The following is a 22,186-nucleotide window of genomic DNA, read 5'->3' as shown; positions in this document are numbered from 1 at the left end:
GCATATTTTGTCTAGGATTTCTATGTCAATATTCATAAAGGATATTTGTAATTAAAAAAATATATTGTTTGACTACATGCAGAGTCTCTTGAGGCTCCACATCAAATTTAGTATGGATTTTTCTATTTCTTCAAAAATGTCATTGGGATTTTGATCAGGATGACATTAAATCTGTATATTCCTTCTGGTAGTTTTGACATTATAACACAATTGAGTCTTTCAATCCACAAATAGCTGTCTTTTCCATTATGTCTTCTTTAATTTCTTTCAGAAATGTTTTGTAATTTTCATTGTACAAGTTTTCATTTTTTTGTTTTTGCCTTTTTGCATTATTCCTAAGTGCTTTATTCTTTTAGAAGCTATTGTAAATGAACTTGTTTTTGTAACTTCCTTTTCAGATTTTTCATTGTTAGTGTACAGAAATGTAACTGATTTTGATGTGTTAATTTTGTATCCTGCAACTTAATTTGTTCATTCTAACTTTGTGTGTAATCTTTAGGGTTTTCTGCATATAAAATCCATGTTGTCTGCAAACAGATAATTTTATTCTTTCTTTCTGATTTAGATGCCTTTTTGTTTTTTTTTTTTGTTTTTTTTTGATTAGGTCTATGTTGAATAGAAATGAGAAAACAGGCATCCTTACCTTGTACCTGTCCTTAGAGGAAAGCTTCTAATCTTTTACCATTGAGTATGTTAGCTGTAGGTTTTCCATATATAACCTTAATCATGTTGAAGTAGTTTCTTTCTAGTTTTCTGAATATTTTTATCATGAAAGAGTGTTGAATTCTGTCAGGCTTTTTTTGCATTGAGATGATCATGTAATTTTTTTCTTTGTTTTTTGTTAATGTGGTATATTACATTGATATTGGTGTATTCAACCATCCTTATATTTCAGGAAAAAAATCTTCATTTTGGTGTGTAATTCCATATAAAATATTGTTGGATTAGGTCTGCTAGTATTTTGTTGAGTATTTTTATGTCAGTGTTTATATGGGATATTGAGCTGTACTTTTCTTGTAGTGTCTTTGTCTGCTTTGGTATTAAGGTAATGCTGGGTCTCAGAATGAATTAAGAGATATTTCCTCCTCTTCAGTTTTTTGGAAAGAGTTTGAGGGGATTGGTGTTTAATCTTTCTTAATATTTGGTAGAATTCAATGGTGAAACCACTTGGTCTTGAGCTTTTATTTGGGAGGTTTTTGATTACTGATTGAGTCTCTACTAGTTACAGGTCTATTCAGATTTTCTACTTTTTCATGATTCAGTCTTGGTAGTAAGAGTGTATGTTTTAGGAATGTGTCCATATCATCTAGGTTATTCAATTTCTTGATATAGAATTGTTCATAGGATTCTTATAATCTTTTTATTTCTGTAGAAGTAGTAGTTATGTTTCTACTTTCATTTTGTTAAAAAATTTTTTTTTTGTCTTGGGCAGTGCTGGATATTCATTTCTGTATGTGGGCTTTCTTTAGTTGTAGTGAGGTGAGTGGGGGCTCCTCTCGTTGTGATGGGTAGGCTTCTAATTGCAGTGGCTTCTCTTATTGAAGAGCACAGGATCTAGGGTGTGCATGCCTCAGTCGTTGTGGCTTCTGGGCTTTAGAGTGTGGGCTCTGTAATTGTGGCAGGGATCAAACCTGTGTCCCCTGCATTGGCAGGTGGATTCTTAACCACAGGACCACCAGGAAAGTCCCCCAACTTTCGTCTCTGATTTTAGTAATTTGAGTCTCTTTTTGCTAAATATTTATCCATCTTACTAAATATTTGTCAATTTTGTTGATCTTTTTGAAAAATCAACTTCTGGTTTTTACTGATTTTTTTCTTCCCTCTATTTTTTCTATTTTTCACTTATCTCAATTCTGATATTTATTTCCTTCCTTCTGCTCTTGAGGTTTAGTTCTCTTTTTCTTGTTAAGCTCCTTAGGGGGTAAAGTTGGGTTCAGAACTTTCTTAGTGTAAGTGTTTACAGCTTTAATTTCTCCTCTTAGCACTGTTTTTGCTGTATCTCATAAATTTTTGTATGTTTTCATTTCTTGATATTTTTAAATTTCCCTTGATTTCATTTTAGTTCATTGGTTGTTTAAAGAGTGTGATGTTTAATTTCCATCTATTTGTAAGTTTCCAGTTTCATTCCATTATGATCAAACAAGATAGTTTGTATGATTTCAATTTTTAAAAATTTCTTAAGCTTGTTTTGCATATGACTAACATGTAGTCCATCTGATGTAATACTTTTGTTTACCAAGCAGATTCCAGTTCAGTCAGTTGTCCCATAAATGTCCTTTATAGCATTTTCTTTAGTACAGGATCTATTTCAGGATCACATATTGCATTTAGTTGTTATATTGCATTAATTTCCTTTACCCTGTGATAGTTCCTCAGATTCTTTGTTATGACAGTGAAGGCTGCAGAATGAATTATTTCATAGGTTGTTGCTCAGTTTGGGTTCTGACATTTCCTCGTGATCAGATTCAGATTAGATATCCCAGTCTGTCTGCTACATTAGTGATATTGTATTGCTTAGATGATCACAGCTGGAGGCAAGTGGTGGCCATCTGCCCTTCATTGATGATATTAATTTGATCATTGTTTTGGTGTTGTCTGGTTTCGCCACTGTGTAGTTACTGTTTTTCCTTTGTAGCTGATTCTCACTGGAAAGATGCTTTGAGGCCATATAACTGTTCCACGTTATACTTTTGCTCCTTGATTATCTATCGATTATTCCTGTCCAAACCAGTCTTTACAAGGTGGTTATTTTCTAGCTCCACCACTTGCTTCATATTAATTGGCATTCTACTTTAAGGAAGAGCCCTGCATTTCTTGGGCATTTGTTCATTTCATTGACTTAATATAGGTTCATGGATTTCAGATTTTACTGAGTGGTTTATAATCCATCACTATCATTATTTTGATGCTCAAATCGTCCTTCCCTGTAAGCTGGCTTCTGTACCCTTTTTATAGGAGAACCAGTGTCAAATGAATACCTTATGGATAGTGTGTTTAAGTTCTTGAAGCTTTTCCAACCCTGAAGTCATGAAGATACTTTCTGTTTTCTAAAGGCTTTTTTATTTTGTGTTTTATATATTCATCTAAAATTGGAGTGGCTTTTACACATAGAGGCTAGTTTGATTTATTAAAGAAATTTTTTTCCAATACAGGAACCTAGTTGACATCTAGCCTTATATTGAAAAGAACGTTGTTTCCTGCTCTGTAATGTCATTTATGTCACGAATCAAGTGTCCACATATCAAGAGTGTTTACTGCGCTTTCTCAATCTGTTTGCTTATCTCTATGGCAGTCAGTATGATACTATCAATAACAATGGCTTTATAACAAATGCTAATATCTGGTACAGCAAGTTGTTCCCCTTATTTTCTCTAAGTCGTATGGATATGGGATATTCTTGACCCTTTGCATTTCCACATATTTTACAACTTTGAGATATAATCGATATATGGTGAACTATACACATTTAAGTTGTGTAATTAAGAGTTTTTTGATGCATGTTTATAGCCATGAAGTTATGACCACAATTAAGATAATGAACACAGCCATTACTTCCCAAAGTTTCTTCATGTATCATTGTAATTCATTCTTTCCTACCTCCCAGCCCTGTCCTCAGGTTCATCGACTTTTATCACACTAGATTAATTTGCATTTCTAGAATATTATGTTGATATAAACAGAATCATACAAAATGACATTTTACAAAATAACATTTTGTGTGTACAAAATATATACAAAAAGTATGTACTTTTTTTTATTCACAGTTTTCTAAAATTTTATTTTATTTTATTTTATATTTGACTCCACTGAGTCTTTGTTGCTGTGCGTGAGCTTTCTCTAGTTGTGACAAGCAGGGCCTATTCTAGTTGTGGGTGTATGCTTCTTATTGTGGTGGCTTCTCTTGTTGCAGAGCATGAGTTCTATGCACGTGGGTTTCAGTAGTTGTGATGCGTGGCCTTAGTTGCAGGACTGATCTTCCAGGATTGAACCTATGTCCCTTGCATTGGCAGGTGGACTCTTAACCACTGGACCACTAGGGACGTCCACTATGTACTCTCTTTTTGTTTGTTTTGTGCCATGGGGCTGGTTTCATTCACTTCAGTTCAGTTCAGTTGCTCAGTCGTGTCTGACTCTTTGCGACCCCTTGAATTGCAGCATGCCAGGCCTCCCTGTCCGTCACCAACTCCCAGAGTTCACCCAAATTCATGTCCATCGAGTCAGTGATGCCATCCAGACATCTCATCCTCTGTTGTCCCCTTCTCCTCCTGCCCCTAATCCCTCCCAGCATCAGAGTCTTTTCCAATGAGTCAACTCTTCGCATGAGGTGGCCAAAGTATTGGAGTTTTAGCTTCAGCATTAATCCTTCCAAAGAACACCCAGGACTGATCTCCTTTAGAATGGATTAGTTGGATCTCCTTGCAGTCCAAGGAACTCTCAAGAGTCTTCTCCAACACCACAGTTCAAAAGCATTCATTCACTTAGGATAATTATTTTGAGATTCACTTGATGGCATTGGGCTGTTACTAATTTTTGGCTGTTATGAGTCATGCTCTTATGAACATGTGTTTGAGTCCATGTGTAGAGTGAAGAAGATAGACCTTTCTAGCTAGGCCATTCTAGTAAGATTCCAAACCACGGAGCCATAAAATAAAGATTGATACACACAGGTAATAATCTAAGGACTAAAGTCCTTTATATAAAAACATCTATCCAGTAAGAAAATAGGCAAAGAACATGAACAGTGAGTTGACAGATAATTGTAGTAAGATATTTATTGAAAGATTGCTTGCTATAGCAAAACTCTGGAAACAATCTAAAAGACCATCAGTAGGTGACATCAGTAAATATGTGATACATATTTTACTATCCTGATGTGGAGTGATCATCAGGAAGTTCCAGAACAGTGTGTGGTGCACTGTGCTGGAGAGAAAATAAGAAGGAAAAAATATATAAATGCTCCCATATGCATGGATGTCAGAGAAACTGACAGCGGTTGCCTTGGGGGATGGAAATTGGAGGCCTGGAAATAAGGGCTGGCATGTAGACTTACATTTCACTGTATCCCCTATTCTGGTTAAATATTTTAAATATGTCTTTATTATCTTTAAGTTAGAAACTAGAAATCAAAGCATATCAGTCTCTCAGAACACCAAACATTGATTATTATCATTATCTCCAGATGGCTTCACTTAAAGTGACTGGTTCATTTTAGGCAAGCTGCAGACCAGTGCCTTTCTTCATCTATAAATAAGGTGATAATAGTACCTAGGCTTTAATGACACAGTCTGCTGAAGTGCTTAGAAAAGTCCTTAGTGCATAGCAAGGTCTGCATCAGGCCACTTGTTAGGGTGTGGCCCTACAGATGAATGACCCTGAAATGTTCGCTACACTGCAGGTCATTTTGCTGAGAGAGAACCAGGCCACGAAGATTTTTTGATGGCAAGGCAGGGAAAACATGGGTCTTTACTTTAGGCATCTGTGAGCTGTATCCTAACCTGGCTCTGCCACCATGTCACCACCTTCTCTGAGATTGAACTTTCTGGATTTTCTGGTTTCAGGACACCTCCTATTTATTCATCACTGGCCCTGACGTTGTGAAGTCTGTCACCAATGAGGACGTTACTCAGGAGGAACTTGGGGGCGCCAGGACCCACACCACCATGTCAGGTGAGGAGCCTTGAGGCTCATCTCATCATTGTCAGACATGGAGAGGAGGCGTTGCTAGAGCTGACAGTCTGGTACAAATGTCACTTCATCGACAGAGCTTATTTGAATAAAGTATAGTGTGATGTATTATCTACAGATAGTAATAAATGTGGATTTATAGCTCAAACTCGTTAACTAACGGGGTACTTCTAATGCTTTTGTAGTCTTTGAAAATGTTGAACTAACTAGAATGATGGCTGTAAGAACTGTGATTCATGTGAGTATAGTTGAACTTAAAATTGCACTTTGATGTGACTTTTTAAAAAGAAAATAATTATTTGGCTGTGCTGAGTCTTAGTTGAGGCAAGCAAGATCTTTAGTTGTGGCGTGTGGGATCTAGTTCCCTGATCAGGGATTGAATCCAGGCCTTCTGCATTGGAAGTGGGGAGTCTTAGCCCCTGGACCACACCAGGGAAGTCCCTTGGTGTGGGGCTTCTTTTACTCCAAAGTTGGGTTATGTTTTAAGAGTCAGTGGCATCTTACTGGTCACCATTGGCCACTGAGCACATGGTCAAGACCTGTGTGCTCACGAGCTGGGTCATAGCTTTTCACCTCCTCAAGGTTAAGTGTCACATATGGAAGATTATCCTTTGCTTTCACCGTTGAAAGATGCTGTTTATACACAGAGGCATGTAATTGGGAGCAGAGCAGGAATCTGGTATTAGAGAAGACAGTTGTTGAAATAATGATTGGAATTCCATAATTCCTTGGCAAAAGACCTCAAGTTGTGAAAGTATTGCGTACCACGCAGCAAGCAGTGTAACTGAAGATGGGAGAAATTGCCTCTTTGAGAGATTTCAGAGCATGGGGAGGCTGGTGGATGATCTGTGCGCCTCGCTGTATTGTGCTTAAGGCATTGGGTCCTTGTTTGATTGCAGCATTTCTTTCTTAGTGTACATATAGTCGAAGTATGTCTTAATGTCCGTGAGGTCTTAACATTTGATGAAATTTGCTTAAAAAATAAAAGTCAGATCTCTTGATTCCCCCCACCCACAGAAGTTGTTCCTCCCCTATCTTGGGTGGGGGTCACCTTGACACACCCCTTTCTCTCACCTCTCAGGTCCTTTCAGCTCTCTAGCCAGCACACTTCTCACTGCTGACCCACAGCTTGTCACATTCCTATCTCAGGGCTCAATTGACAGCAGTTTTTTTCTTACTGGAATATAAAATCATGTTGCGACTTTTTTTCCCCCTTTGTTTGTAGTCTTAACTTTATTGTAGATTTATAGGTCACAGTGCAGAAGTTCTTAAATTAATACCATGATTGGAAATTAACCATGGTATTTTCAAAAATGTATGTATTTATTTAATTAGAGTATAGTTTTATAATGCATTCATTCCTGCTGTACAACAGAGTGAGTCTGCTATATGTATATATACATCCCCTCCGTTTTGGATTTCCTTCCCATTTAAGTCACCACCGAGCACTGAGTAGAGTTCCCTGTGCTATGTAGTAGGTTCTCACTGCTTATCTATTTTATATATAGTAGTGTCTATATGTCAGTTCCAACCTCACAATCCATCCCACCCTAAATAATGTTGAGTCTTGATGGAGTCTTAGATTTGATGAAATATGCAATTTTTTTCCTGACTGCAATAGTATTACATGTTTGTGGTAGACGACTTAGAAACTATAGGAATAAAAGTCACTAGGAATTTTATTACCCAAAGATAAACACCATTCACTTTTTGGTTATACCCTGCAGTCTTTTTGTGCAGATGGATGTGAATATACAGCTGCATACTCAAACACAGGTGTATAATGTTCCTTTGTGGCCTGTTTTTTCATTTGACAGCTTAATGTAATGAATGTTTGTGACATTATATTTTCTTCTATAACATAATTTTAGCTTTAAAAGCATCATTTGGTATCCTGAATCTTAGGCTCTTGAGCTGTGTCTGGTGCACTCAGCTCTGTAGTCTTAGAGTAAGACCCAAAAGATGCTGTTTATGCACACATATATATATTTATTTTTTAGTAATAGCTTTATTGAGATATTATTCACATAATGGGCTGTGTTTGGGAGAGGGGCCAGGGGAAACTCCAGTGACTAGGTGATAGTAGGGCAAAAACTTGTATAATGAGTGACCCCTGTAGGGGTGTAGATTTGGAGCAGAAGAAACGGGCTGCATAAACAGAGGATCAGCCTGAAGATGTGTGGTGGGATGCCATCCTCAGTGGAGGTGGGCAGCAACAGGGCTATCAGCCAGCCTGCCCTAGAAGGGGCAGGTGGGCATGAAGCTGCATCTCTGGGCTGAAAGGTGCCCTGGCTCATCACATCCTCCCTGTCTTCTCAGGCGTGGCCCACAGGGCATTTGAGAATGATGTTGATGCTTTATGTAATCTCCGGGAGTTCTTCAACTACCTGCCTCTCAGCAATCAGGACCCAGCTCCTGTCCTTGAGTGCCATGACCCCAGGTGAGTTGCAGGTTGGGGTCCTTCTCTGGCCCCCCTGCTCTGGCTAGATCTCCAGGATGTGCCCTGGTGGGCAGCTGGGAGTAGATTGTGGAGTGGAGTCAGGTGTAGGCGTGGTGGTGGCATGTCTGGGTACACAAGCCAAGAAAGATATCATTTATTTGTTAAAATTTTTTTCTTTTTAAATTTATTTTTGGCCATGCTGTGTGGCATGCGAGATGTTAGTTCCCCAGCCAGGGATCCAACCTGTCCTCCCTCCAGTGGAATTGTGGTGTCTTAACCACTGGTCTGCCAGTGAAGTCACAGAAGATTTTATTTTTATTTTCCTTTTTCCTCTCTGTAATACCTGACAAGTAGCTTGGGATTAAAACAAATGGGGCCCCAAGATATTATTTCTGGCAGTCTTAATTTGTTCAGAATTGAGATAGATTTTGTTTGTATTAACATGAAGTAAATCAGTGTGAACTGATACAGACAGCGTGCCCTTTAGGAAATGTGCTTATGCACACTTGCTTGTGGCCAGAAGCTAGAGCAGCCCTGGGGAAGGCCGTGTTGCTGGCCTCCCTGTGAAGACCTTCTTCACTTTCCTTCTTGCTCATTTGGGCCACTGTCTGATGTGGGGACACTCCACAGAGTGAACCAGACGCCCAGCTGGGGAACCACTGCTCCAGACCTCTGGCGGCTTTCTTCTCCGCTTTATTTCCTCTGTGATTTTGAAGCACTCACTTGGCTTACACGACTTCTGCAGAAGGATTTGAAATTGTGTCCCTTGAGAAGGAGCCATTTTCAGACCCTCCCCTGTGGGTGGACCTGGGCTCCCACCTTTTGGGCTGTGTCTGGGCCAGAGTCATGTCCCCAGGACCCCTCCCTGTCTGCCTGCCTTACTCCTCAGGGGACCCAACCAGTGGCCCACTGTGTGTGGTCATGAAAGGGAGAGTGGTCATAAGGCCCAGAGCAATGGGCACAGCCTCCTTTTCTGAGCCTCTGCACTGTTTGGGGGTTCTTGAAAAGTTTAGGACATCTTTGAAGGTGTTATGGACCAAGGGCCTACACATGTCTGAATAGCCTGCTTTGGCCCAGACATGGCTGCTTTCTATTCAGTCCTAGGGAAGCTGTATGTGTCTGAGTAAACAGCTAATGAACAGTAGGGAGGCCTTTGTTACTGAGTGGGGTGATGCCCAAAACCCCAGTGTGGGAATTGTCTTGTTCCCACAAGACAAAATTGGATGGGCGTTGTCTTGTTCACGACACGTCTTTAGTGCCCTGTACAGTCCCTGGAATCTAGGAAGTGTTCAGAGGATAAATGAAGGCATCACCACATTCAGGGGAATAAGCTCATTTTTTCCCTCTAAATGAAAATGGGAAGATCTTCTGGGTTAATATCAAGCTCAGGTTCATTTTAATGTGATGGTAACATAGGAATGTATCTTTGAGGACTGCTTTGCAAGCCCAGCAGGAACAGAATCAGTCCAGCCCCTAAACTCTTGTCTCCCCCATTTCCCTCTCCTATCCCCCACCACCTGCAGAAGGCAACTGGCTCTTCCATGTTGATTAAATCTACTTCTTTTTCTACCCAAAGTGACCGTCTGGTTCCTGAGCTTGACACAGTTGTCCCTTTGGAATCTACCAAAGCCTACAACATGGTGGACATCATACACGCTGTGAGTCCCACACCTGTTTGTCTGTCTGCTGGCTTGGCAGTGTGCATGTCCTTGTGCTTTGGCTCAGTGAGGAAGTGCAGGACCCACACGCCTTCATAGCAGGCACCACAGACAGGGCATGGGGTGGCACAGAACCAGGGCACTGAGGAACATGTTGTGGGAAGAGTCAGCGGCTGTGGCCACCCTACTGGCTCAGATGGACCTGAGGGAGGGGCAGCATTTGGGCCAGCAGAGCCCAGAGGTCCTGAGCTGGCACTCTGTGGCCCATGGAGAAGGGGCCCTGTGTCCAGAGCCTGGAGCTGAGGTGGGTTGACTCTTCACACACTGCTGTTTGGGGTCTCATGCTCAGAGGATGTTTTGTTTCTCTAGAGAAAGGAGAGTTCACGAGGCATCCCGTGCCAGAGTTGAGGGATATGTGTGTAGGTCTGAGGAGCACAGGAGTCTTTTGTACCTTTTTCTTGGTGTAGTGGGTTCCTGGCTCATTAAGTGAAGAGGACGGTGTTGGAGTGAACTGGAGGCGCCTGTCCCTGGCCATTGTCTCCCTCCTGCTTCCCTATGTGCTCTGAGCTCTCAGCTCTTCTTGCTTAATTTAGCCCAGGCAGCTCTGTGGGGTCAGCCTCTCCTAAGGCCCTGGCTCCCCCAGGAACCTGTTCCTTCTCCCCTGTGCTGTGGGAAGCCAGCGTGAGTCAGCAGCTGATCCTTGTTGCCAGGATCATTGCCTGCTGAGCACCGTGTGAGCCCCCTTCCTCCAGCATGCCCTCCTCTGACCTTGGCCTTCACTAGTCTCTGCACCTCACAGTTGTCCTGTCCGTCTCTCACTGTCTCTGTCCCTTTCTTCTGGAGCCCTCCATGCCTTCTGGACACTTCCTTCCTGGTCCAGCTTGGACTCTGCCATTGTGCCAGATATTAGTAGCCAGGCCCTGTTCTTAGTGACACTGTGATGGACAAAATCCTACCTTGGCGACCTCACCTCTGGGTAAGAGATTCAGAGAGTAAAAGCATACCCAGCATGGGTAATTTTAGGTCCAGAATTACAGTGAATAAGGTAAAATGGGTCTTTGTTGTCAGTGCCCCTATTCTCCTTTGATCCTATGGAGCACCATCCCTGGTTCAAGGCTGCAGTCATCTGCCCATCCACCCGTGTTGCTAGCCTGCTGGGGGGAAGCCCTGGAGCCTTGCTCCAGCCTGAGCTGGGCCCTCGGTGTGCCTCTCTGGCCCCTGGCTTGAATATGTGTTGTGAACCTCCCCTCAGCCCCTGGTCTTATCTTCTTCACTCTTCCTGATCCAAACCCTAACTTCCTTGTCTACTCTGCACTTGAATCACATGACATTGGCATTTCCTTTATGGAGAAAATTAAGAGCATCAGGTTCCTCAAGCCCCCCCATAGGTGCCATTTCTCCCCCCCACCATCCCCCTCCCAACCCCCCACATCATATCTCTCCAGGCTCAGGCAATGAGGTGCCTTCACCGGGGCTCCTTGCTCTATCCCTGTCTATCTGGCCTCTTGCTTTCTTTCCTGGTTTAACTTTTCCCTCTCACAACTCCTTCCTCTGGGCAATCAGTGTGTTTGAACATGTATGAACTTCTTGTCTGCTAAAACATGCCCCTCTTTACCTGTATTTCTGCTTAACTGCTGTCCACAGTCTTTTCTCCCTTTTTCCTCCATCTCCTCATGTCTCTTCTTCCTTTATTCCTGTCTGGAACCTGGCTTCTGGTTTTGTCCCTCTGTTGAATGTCAGCCCTCCTGATGACTTCTCCAGTTGCTAACTCCAGGGGACCAAGAGCATTAAATAGGTATAGTTACAGGGGTAACCATTACTATTATTATTATTTTTAACAATTACAAGTCTTCCTAAAAACAAAGCAAAATTATGTAGAGCAGCTCAAATGCATCACATAGAGAAACAGAGAAGCCTCCCTGGTGTTCTCTTCCAGGCACTGTTTCCCCCTAAACCTTTAAGGGAAACCACCATCCTGACTTTTAATAGCACAGTTTAATTTTTCTTGGTTTGGTATATTATAGGAATGGAGTCACATAGTGTGTGGTCTTACCTGTCTGGCTGCTTTGCTTCAACTTGACAATTGAAATTCGTCTGCATTGTTGCATTGTGTATTGTTCCCATGGTTCTTCATCTTTTGTATGAACTGACCACAGTTTATCTACTGTTGATGGGCATTGGATAATTCTGGTTTGAGGCTATTGCAAATAGTTCTGATACAATCATTCTGTTATGTGATTTTGGCAAAAAACAAAACTTTCGCGTCTCTGAGTCCATACTGAGAGTGGAAGCACCACGTCACAGTCGTGCATCATGGAGCTTGAGTGGACACTGCCCAAGTGTTCTTCCCCTTGAAAGGACACCAGTCCTTTCAGACTAGGGCCTGAATCTTTATGACCTTGTTTACTTTATCTCCTTAAAGGTCCCGTCTCCAAGTATAATCACACTGGGTGTTAGGTTTCAACATATGAATTTGGAAGGAGGCGGTACACAGTTCAGTTCATAAAGTGCTATAATAAGAATGTGCAAGTTTTCTTTCTTTTTCTATGGACTGAACAACTGGAATAGCATTGGGATTTTCTCCTCTTTAAAAATGTGGGAGAAGTTCTTGTAAAATTGTCAGTGCCTAGTGCTTTATTATTATTATTTTTTGATGGAGGAGTGGCTTTTTGATAACATCCTCTGCTCTTTAATAGTAATGTCTCTAAACTTTATCTTTGCTGGGGTAAAGTATATAAATTTTTGGCAAAGTATATAAATTTTTTTCTGTGACTCACCTATTTTGTCCAGATTTTTAATTTTACCTGCATAGGGTTATGTAGGGTTATATAGTTTCAGATCAGCAAAATCTGTTTCAGTGGTTTTGTCTTCTGACATTTTGTATTCTGTATTTTCTTGATAGTTACCTAGAAGTTGAAATATTTCATTGACGTATTTTGAAGGGTCAACTTTCAGAGTCTTTTCTTTTTTAAGGCTATTTTTTGCTTTTGTATTAACTCCTTTTCTCCTTTCATTTAATCATTTTTTTCCCCTTCTCAGATTTTTGAACCGGAAGTTTAATATATTTTCTTTAATTTTGATATAGCCACATCCAACTGCAGGGGAGGTTAGGAAATAGGGCCATTTGGCCATCGTTTCTGTTACAGTGGTAGAAATGGAAGCTGGATTTTTGGTGGATACTTAGGAGGCTACACTCTCTTAATCCTTTCAAAATAAAAGTAAATAATATGTACAAAGGAGAAAATATAGTATAGAAACATGTAAGGGGAAATGCAAAACATTTCTCTCCTTATCAGTCTTTCTCAGAGGTGACTACTATTAAGTTTCTTGTGTATCTTTTCAGAAAACAAATTATATGTCAAATATGGGTCAATATATTTACTTTTAACTGAAAAAAATTATTATAGACACTTGCACACCTTGCTGTTTTTCACTTTCTTTCCCAATCATGACATACAAATTTACCTTATTCATTGTGATGGCTGTATATTATTCCATTGTATGGATGGAACATTATTTAAGGATCACTGTACTGATGGACAGTTTAATCTTTTATAGTTTTTGCTTTTACAGTAGTGATGCAGAAAACATCTCTGTGTATCAGTATGTTTTTGTGACTGTATCCATTGGATCAGAATGGATATTTGGCCAGTAATGGAATTTGGCCAGAGAACAAAAGTCTTAAAAAAAATTCTTTTTTTTTTTAAGAAAAAAGGGCAGGAGAGAAGGTGGTATTTCTGGGTAGTTATGGTCTTCTAAATCCAAAACTGTACACATCCTTGAAAAACTGTATGTAGGTCAATAAGAAAAAAAAAAAAACCTACCAATTCCATGCATTTATTGTAACTGGAAGACAGGAAACCATAAATTTAATATAAAAATGAGTGGAACAATAAATACCACTTTCTAGTTGGATTATTTCTTGAGTTTTGGCTATAAGTCTCTGTGGAGAGCGAGAAGAAGTGTCAAGATGTTGCTCAGAAGGAGAAAGGAATTCAGAAGAAACCACTCAGAAAGTTCACTGTAAGAGTGAAAATATTGGAAAAGAGTCCTGTTAGTTTAGAAGAGTTACTTCAGAGGGGAGATTTAAACATGCATAAGAATCAAGAAAGCAGTCGTGGAAGGGTATTCCTTCTTGGGAAGAAAAGATTTAAAGGAAGAGAGAGGCACCTTTCAGTTCAGTTCAGTCGCTCAGTCGTGTCTGACTCTTTGCGACCCCATGAACCGCAGCACACCAGGCCTCCTTTAGTCGGTGATGCCATCCAACCATCTCATCCTCTGTTGTCCCCTTCTCCTCCTCCCTCAATCTTTCCCAGCATCAGGGTCTTTTCAAATGAGTCAGCTCTTTGCATCAGGTGGCCAAAGTATTGGAGTTTCAGCTTCAACATCAGTCCTTCCAGTGAACACCCAGGACTGATCTCCTTTAGAATGGATTAGTTGGATCTCCTTGCAGTCCAAGGGACTCTCAAGAGTCTTCTCCAACATCACAGTTCAAAAGCATCAATGCTTCGGCACTCAGCTTTCTTCATAGTCCAGCTCTCACATCCATATATTACTACTGGAAAAACTGTAGCCTTGACTAGACGGATCTTTGTTGACAAAGTAATGTCTCTGCTTTTTAATATGCTATCTCGGTTGGTCATAACTTTCCTTCCGAGGAGTAAGCATCTTTTAATTTCACGGCTGCAATCACCATCTACAGTGATTTTGGAGCCCCCCAAAATAAAGTCAGCCACTGTTTCCACTGTTTCTCTGTCTATTTGCCATGAAGTGATGGGACTGGATGCCATGATCTTCGTTTTCTGAATGTTGAGCTTTAAGCCAGCTTTTTCACTCTCCTCTTTCACTTTCATCAAGAAGCTCTTTAGTTCTTCTTCACTTTCTGCCATAAGGGTGGTATCATCTGCATATCTGAGGTTATTGAGGCACCTTTGGAAATTATGAAATGAGGGAACAATGAAGAAAGAGATAAATTTATGTGTTTGCAAGATAAAAAAAATTTGAAGGTCGTAATACCCCTTTCTCTACCACTCTAATATCCAGACACCCATTAACTAAATGGCACTTTGTTATACTGACAGAAGAGGGTGCTCTTGAACTGGGAATCTTGTTCACCATCCAAACTGCCAACCTTGTTCATTCAGATACAAGTAGTTTATCTATATAAAGCTAAAATTAGAAAACCAAAAATGAGAATGAAAGACTTCAATTGACAAAACTCCTTTCAGAGTAAGAGTTCATTCAGCAGTTGATCACCCTGCAGTTGTGTTCAATAGCCTCAAATCATTTGAATTGTGAAAAATTCAGAAACAAATAACAGAACAGACATAAAACAGGAAGAAGTAAAAATTAGTGGTGACTGAATTAAAATGTGGGGAACAAAAGCACATATCAGAAATGAAGACAATTATAAAGTGCTCTAGGGAGAAAATTTGAATGAAATTTAATAGGGAATGTTGAAGAAAGGGGGAAGACAATCAAGAATATAAAGAAAAAGTTAGAAAAAAATCAGAAAACAAGTGATTAAAGTGGCAAAGAAGACTGAACATACATATAACTGGAGTGTCTAATGAAGGACAAACAGGAATAGAATTGATGTGTAAAACTGTAATCCAAGAAAGCATTCCAGAAATAAGACCCAGAGCTACACTCCCACTGAGTATATGGGAAAATTAACCAAGACTGATGAAACTCTAGTTAATATCCACATATAACCATTAGATTAAAAAAATCCTCAGATCAGTCATGACTGAGCACATAATGCATGTACAAACAGGACTTTGAGGCAAAAAAATGAAAACTTACAAGGTTGGGAGGACTAGAGTAGCAGCAGGTTTCTCAAAAGCAACAACAAAGTAAGGCAACAATAGAAAAACACTTCTGGAGACTCCAGGAAAGAGTATGGGACTCAGGATTTTATGTCTGGCCTAGCTGATGTTCATGTATGAAGACTAAAGAAAACTAGTTTTAAATAGGTAAAACTGAGGGAATTCTGTGTTCCCAGGTGTTTCTTGAAGCTACCAGAGGATGAGATTCATCCAACCAAGAGATAACTGGAGAAATTTTGGCAAAGGGATTGATGGTACTTATTTAATTATAAGGCTAAAACTGGGTTGGGAATGAGTGTTTCAATTGGAGAAAAAAATGCCACTGAAAGATGAAAGAGAAGGATGAGGGAAAGAGTATAACAATAAGTTCACTGATAGCTGTGGCTCAACAGATTTTAAAAGTAGACAGCTCAGTTAATAAAGATATTAAATGGGGAAACAGACTAAGGGCATTAAAAAGGTATAATTGCAGTGGCAACCACTAGATAAAAAATATACATCTTTTTAGATGACAACATAAAGCATATCAGTTAGAACAGCAAATACAACATGATAAACAGAATAATTATAAGAATAAAAATCTGAAATACCAATAAATATGAATGGCTTAACTTATTAAATTGATCTCATTTATTAAAAGAAAAAGATGTTCAATATACCTCATAAAGAAAAACCATCTTAATGTGATGTACAGGAGACAAAGTGATTCTGAAAAGTTAAACATAAGGGATGGGCAAAGGTATGTCAGGAGAACAGAAATAGCAAGTATGTGTGGGCCTAATATTGGATGATATAAAATTCAAATATTTACTGTGACAAGGAAAGACACTGTCACATAGAAAGATCTATGCCCTAAATGATACAACTGCCATCTTTGAAAAAGAAAAGCTGTAGGATATTCAAGTAGACATAGATAGAAACAACTAAACACACCTTAATTAGTACAATGTACATGAAATGGACAAAAAAATTAATATATGAAAGATCTCAGTAACATCATAGATAGATGATGTTACTTCACTTTGAAGTGAAGTGAGGTTGCTCAGTCGTGGCTGACTCTTTGCGACCCTGTGGACTGTAGCCTACCAGGCTTCTCCATCCATGGGATTCTCCAGGTAAGAGTATTGGAGTGGGTTACCATTTCCTTCTCCAGGGGATCTTCCTGACCCAGGGATCGAACCCGGGTCTCCCGCATTGGAAGCAGATGCTTTAACCTCTGAGCCACCAGGTAAGCCCCATTTCAGACTTTACAGCCTGGTAAAAGGCAATGAGGAGAAGGCAGTGGGAACCCACTCCAGTACTCTTGCCTGGAAAATCCCATGGACAGAGCCTGGTAGGCTGCAGTCCATGGGGTCGCTGAGAGTTGGGCACGACTGAGCAACTTCACTTTCACTTTTCACATTCATGCATTGGAGAAGGAAATGGCAACCCACTCCAGTGTTCTTGCCTGGAGAATCCCAGGGACGGGGGAGCCTGATGGGCTGCCATCTATGTGGTTGCACAGAGTCAGACACGACTAAAGCAACTTAGCAGCAGCAGCAGCAAAAGGCAATGAATCTTATTCTCAAGTGCACATGGAACATTTACAAGAGTTGATCACATATTTGGTCAGAAAGAAAGCATCCTAGCAGCCCATAAAGCAAAAATATTATAAATAACACTGATCAAAACTAGAAATTTATAGCTACAACAATACTCATTTGGAAATAAATTTTCTGTTAAACAATTCTTGCATAAAAGGAGAAAATACAAGCCAAAATGACAGAATTATAAGGTGGTGCTAGTGATAAAGAACGCACCTGCAAGTTCAGGTAGATGTAAAAGATGTGGGTTTGAGCCCTGGGTCAGGAAGATCCCTTGGAGGAGGGCATGGCAACCCACTCCAGTGTTCTTCCCTGGAGAACCCCATGGACAGAGGAGTCTGGTGGGCTATAGTCCACATGGTCTCAAAGAGTTGGACATGACTGAAGCAACTTAACTTGCACACATGACAGAATTAGAATCAAGATAATAAAAACACTTCATATCAATATCTACAGAATACTCTCTGTGAGAGGAGGAAAATTTATAGCCTTCAATGCTTAGTAAAAAATGAAAGAAGGAAAAGAAACTAAATTCTGTACTCAGAAAGTTGGGGAAAAATAAAATTTTCTAAAGAATTATAAGACTTTAATAATAAAGAAGAAATTTTATGATTTTGGATATAGAAAAACAACTGTAGCTAATGGAATAGAATAACTACTAGACAAGTTAAAAAGACAAGTAAAAAGTACAAAGGTAGAAATATAGATCAATGAAACAAAATGGAAAGCCCAGGGATAAATCCACGCACCTATGGACACCTTATCTTTGACAAAGGAGGCAAGAATATACAATGGAGAAAAGACAGTCCTTTAACAAGTGGTCCTGGGAAAACTGGTCAACCACTTGTAAAAGAATGAAACTAGAACACTTTCTAACACCATACACAAAATTAAACTCAAAATGGATTAAAGATCTAAATGTAAGACCAGAAACTATAAAACTCCTAGAGGAAAACATAGGCAAAACACTCTCTGACATAAATCATAGCAGGATCCTCTATGACCCACCTCCCAGAGTACTGGAAATAAAAGCAAAAATAAACAGATGGGATCTAATTAAGCTTAAAGGCTTTTACACAACAAAGGAAGCTATAAGCAAGTTGAAAAGACAGCCTTCACAATGGGAGAAAATAATAGCAAACAAAACAACTGACAAAGAATTAATCTCAAAAATATACAAGCTGCTCATGCAGCTCAATTCCAAATAAAGGACCCAATCAAAAAATGGGCCAAAGAACTAAACAGACATTTCTCCAGAGAAGACGTACAGATGGCTAACAAACACATGAAAAGATGCTCAGCATCTCTCATTATCAGAGAAATGCAGATCAAAACCGCAGTGAGGTACCATCTCATGCTGGTCAGAATGGCTGCAATCATAAAGTCTACAAACAATAAATGCTGGAGAGAGTGCAGAGAAAAGGGAACCCTCTTACACTGTTGGTGGGAATGCAAACTAGTACAGCCACTATGGAGAAGAGTATGGCGATTCCTTAAAAAACTGGAAACAGAACTGCCATACGACCCAGCAATCCCACTGCTGGGCACGCATGCTGAGGAAACCAGAATTAAAAGAGACACATGTACCCCAATGTTCATTGCAGCACTGTTTACAATAGCCAGGACAGGGAAACAACCTAAATGTCCATTGGCAGACAAATGGATAAGAAAGCTATGGCACATATACACAATGGAACATTCAGTTCAGTTCAGTTCAGTCGCTCAGTCGTGTCCGACTCTTTGCGACCCCATGAATCACAGCACGCCAGGCCTCCCTGTCCATCACCATCTCCCGGAGTTCACTCAGACTCACGTCCATCGAGTCCGAGACACAGATGTAAAGAACAGTCTTTTGGACTCTTTTGGGAGAAGGCAAGGGTGGGATGATTTGAGAGAATAGCATTGAAACATTTATATTACCATATGTGAAATAGATCGCCAGTCCAGGTTCGATGCATGAGACAGGGCGCTCAGGGCTGGTGCATTGGGATGACCCTGAGGGATGGGTGGGGAGGGAGGTGGGAGGGGGCTTCAGGATGGGGGGACACATGTACACCCATGGCTGATTCATGTCAATGTATGGCAGAAACCAGTACAATATTGTAAAGTAATTAGTCTCTAATTAAATAAGTTAATTTTAAAAAAAGAAAAAATAAAAAAGTGCAAAGGAAATATAAGAAATTTCAAAATCACAAGAGGTGAGATGAACTGGACATTTTATTTGGAAAATACATTTTACCAAAAACTGACCCTCTTAGACGTAGAAAGCCTAAGTAGACCCAATTACATAGTAGTTGTTTCACAAAAATAGCAGCAGGCCTAGACAGTTTCATGTGGGAATTCTGTAAAACTTTCAAAGACCAAAGAGTGACAATGCTATATAAATTGTTTCAGAGACTAGACATTAAAGACACACACACACACACACCTTTTACAAATTCTTTTCATGAAGCAAGTATGGCATTGATACTTGAACCTGATGTAGAGTAGAAAAACATTTCAGATTGGCATCACTTACCATCACTTGGCAGGAATACCAAATAAATGTTAACAGATTCCAACACCGTGTTAATATATACCCAAGGAAGTAGGATTTATTGGAATGCAAGGTTGGTTATATAGAAAATCTATGCTGTACTCTGTTAAAAGATGGAAGAAAGATCATGTAGTTGTTTTCATAGATGCTGAGAAAAGCTTTTAAGAAAGTTCAACACCTAATACACACACGAGACTAGGAACTGATGGATATTTAACATGATAGACTTTAATATACACTTCTTCAAAACCAAGCATCTTACTTGATATGGAAATACTTACACTAAGATCTGGGATGCTGTCCATCTTCACTATTATTTAACATTGTACTGGAGGTATCAGCCAATGCAGTTCGGCAAGAAAGTCAACTAGAGGCCAAAAGCTTTGGAAAGTTTAACCTTTGCTTGTAGAGGAGATAATATGCTAAAGATGCTAGAGAATGTGTGATAAATAGAATAAATAGGGAACAGGATATAAAATTAACCTAGGAATAGTGTTCATATACACAAACAATAACCAATTGTATATGGTAGTGTAAAAACTCCTTTTACATAGCAGTAAAGATAGAACTGGACATGGAACAATGGACTCCTTTTCAAAACTGGAAAAGGTGTAGGTCAAGGCTAAATATTGTGACCCTGCTTATTTAACTTTTATTCAGAGTACATCCTGCGAAATGCTGGGCTGGATGAATCACAAGCTGGAATCAAGATGCTGAGAAAAATATCAACAATCTAGATATGTAGATGATACCACTTTAATGGCAGAAAGAGAAGAGGAACTAAAGAGCCTCTTGATGAATGTGAAAGAGGAGAGTGGAAAAACTGGCTTAAAACTCAACATTTAAAAACCTAAGGTCATGGAATCTGGTCCCATCACTTCATGGCAAATAGATGGTGAAAAAGTGGAAACAGTTGCAGACTTTATTTTCTTGGGCTCCAAAATCAATGTGGACAGTGGCTACAGCTATGAAATTAAAAGACACTCCCTTCTTGGAAGAAAAGCAATGACAAACCTAGGCAGTGTATTAAAAAGCAGAGACATTGCTTTGCCAACAAAGGTCCGTCTAGTCGAAGTTATGGTTTTTCCAGTATTCATGTACGGATATGAGAGTTGGACCTAAAGAAAGCTGAGCACCAAAGAATCAATGCTTTTGAGTTGTCGTGTTGCAGAAGACTCTTGAGAGTCCCTTAGACAGCTGGGAGATCAAGCCAGTCAATCCTAAAGGAAATCAACCTTGAATATTCACTGGAAGGACTGATAGTGAAGCTGAAGCTCTAGTACTTTTGGCTACTTGATGCAAAGAGCAGACTCATTGGAAAAGACCCTGATGCTGGGAAAGATTGAGGGCAGGAGGAGAAGGGAGCCACAGAGGATGAGATGGTTGGATGGCATCACTGACTCAATGGGCATGAGTTTGAGCAAACTCTGGGAGATAGTGAAGGGGAGCCTGGAGCCTGCAGTTCATGAAGTTGCAAAGAGTCGGACACGACTTAGCAACTGAACAACAACAAAGATAAAATATTTAGTAATAAACTTATAAGGCAAACTTTAAAACTTATGAAAAACATGAATATAGGCTTAAACAAATGCAGACATCCCTTGTTCCTGGATATTGAGTTAATATAAAAATGTCAAAAGAGAAACTATGGCCATATCCTTTAGTAAAGAAAGTCACTCAGTCGTGTCTGACTCTTTGCAACCCCATAGACTGTAGCCTACTAGGCTCTTCCATCCGTGGGATTTTCCAGGCAAGAATACTGGAGTGGGTTGCCATTTCCTTCTCCAGGGGATCTTCTTGACCCAGGGACTGAACCTGGGTCTCCTGCATTGTGGCCAGATGCTTTACCATCTGAGCCACCAGGGAAGTCTTATTAAAGCATGCTATAGTTAAAACAGTGTAGTCTTGACACATAAATAATGGAATAGAAGAGAAAAACTAGAAGTTGATTCAAGTACATGTAGAGTTCAGGCATACATGATAAAGCTGTTATGTCAAATTCTCAGGGCAAGATTAGCTTTTTAACGGTCCTAAAGAATTTGCTAGCGATTCAGTGGTTAGGACTCCACTCTGTCACTGCTGAGGGCCTGCATTCAGAAAAAGAAAATGGCCCTCCCCGCAAAATAATGGTGCTAGGTGACTGGATAGCTGGTTGCATGCTCAGTCTCTAAGGTGTATTCTACTCTTTGCAACCCTGTGTACTGTAGCCCACCAAGCTCCTCTGTTCATAGTATATCCCAGGCAAGAATACTGGAGGGTGTTGCCATTTCCTTCTCCAGGAATTCTTCCTGACCCAGGTATCACACTTGCATCTCTGCTTTGGCAGGTGGATTCTTTACCGCTGAACCACAAGGCAAGCCCAGATAGCTGGTTAAGAAAATATAAAATTGTATTTTTAGTTCATACCATATACAAGAATAAACTACAAATAGATCAGAGAAGTAAATATAATAAGT

At 40.0% G+C, this 22,186-nt stretch overlaps 1 protein-coding gene across 2 annotated transcripts in view; it reads left to right on the top strand.

Annotated features, from left to right (window-relative positions):
• The window catches only part of PCCB (propionyl-CoA carboxylase subunit beta), a 97,995-nt gene that overhangs the window by 38,267 nt on the left and 37,542 nt on the right, over positions 1 to 22,186 (top strand). For both annotated transcript variants that reach the window (XM_068972272.1, XM_068972271.1), the window contains 3 exons: positions 5,559 to 5,667; positions 8,005 to 8,125; positions 9,702 to 9,783. In XM_068972272.1, the coding sequence (XP_068828373.1) occupies positions 5,559 to 5,667; positions 8,005 to 8,125; positions 9,702 to 9,783 (312 nt within the window). The remainder of the gene's footprint in view (positions 1 to 5,558; positions 5,668 to 8,004; positions 8,126 to 9,701; positions 9,784 to 22,186) is intronic.

This window comes from Capricornis sumatraensis, chromosome 1, assembly GCF_032405125.1.
Source record: "Capricornis sumatraensis isolate serow.1 chromosome 1, serow.2, whole genome shotgun sequence".
Lineage (NCBI taxonomy): Eukaryota > Metazoa > Chordata > Mammalia > Artiodactyla > Bovidae > Capricornis > Capricornis sumatraensis.
The sequence above is the reverse complement of the archived record's forward strand: the minus strand, read 5'-3'. Positions and strand labels throughout refer to the sequence as shown.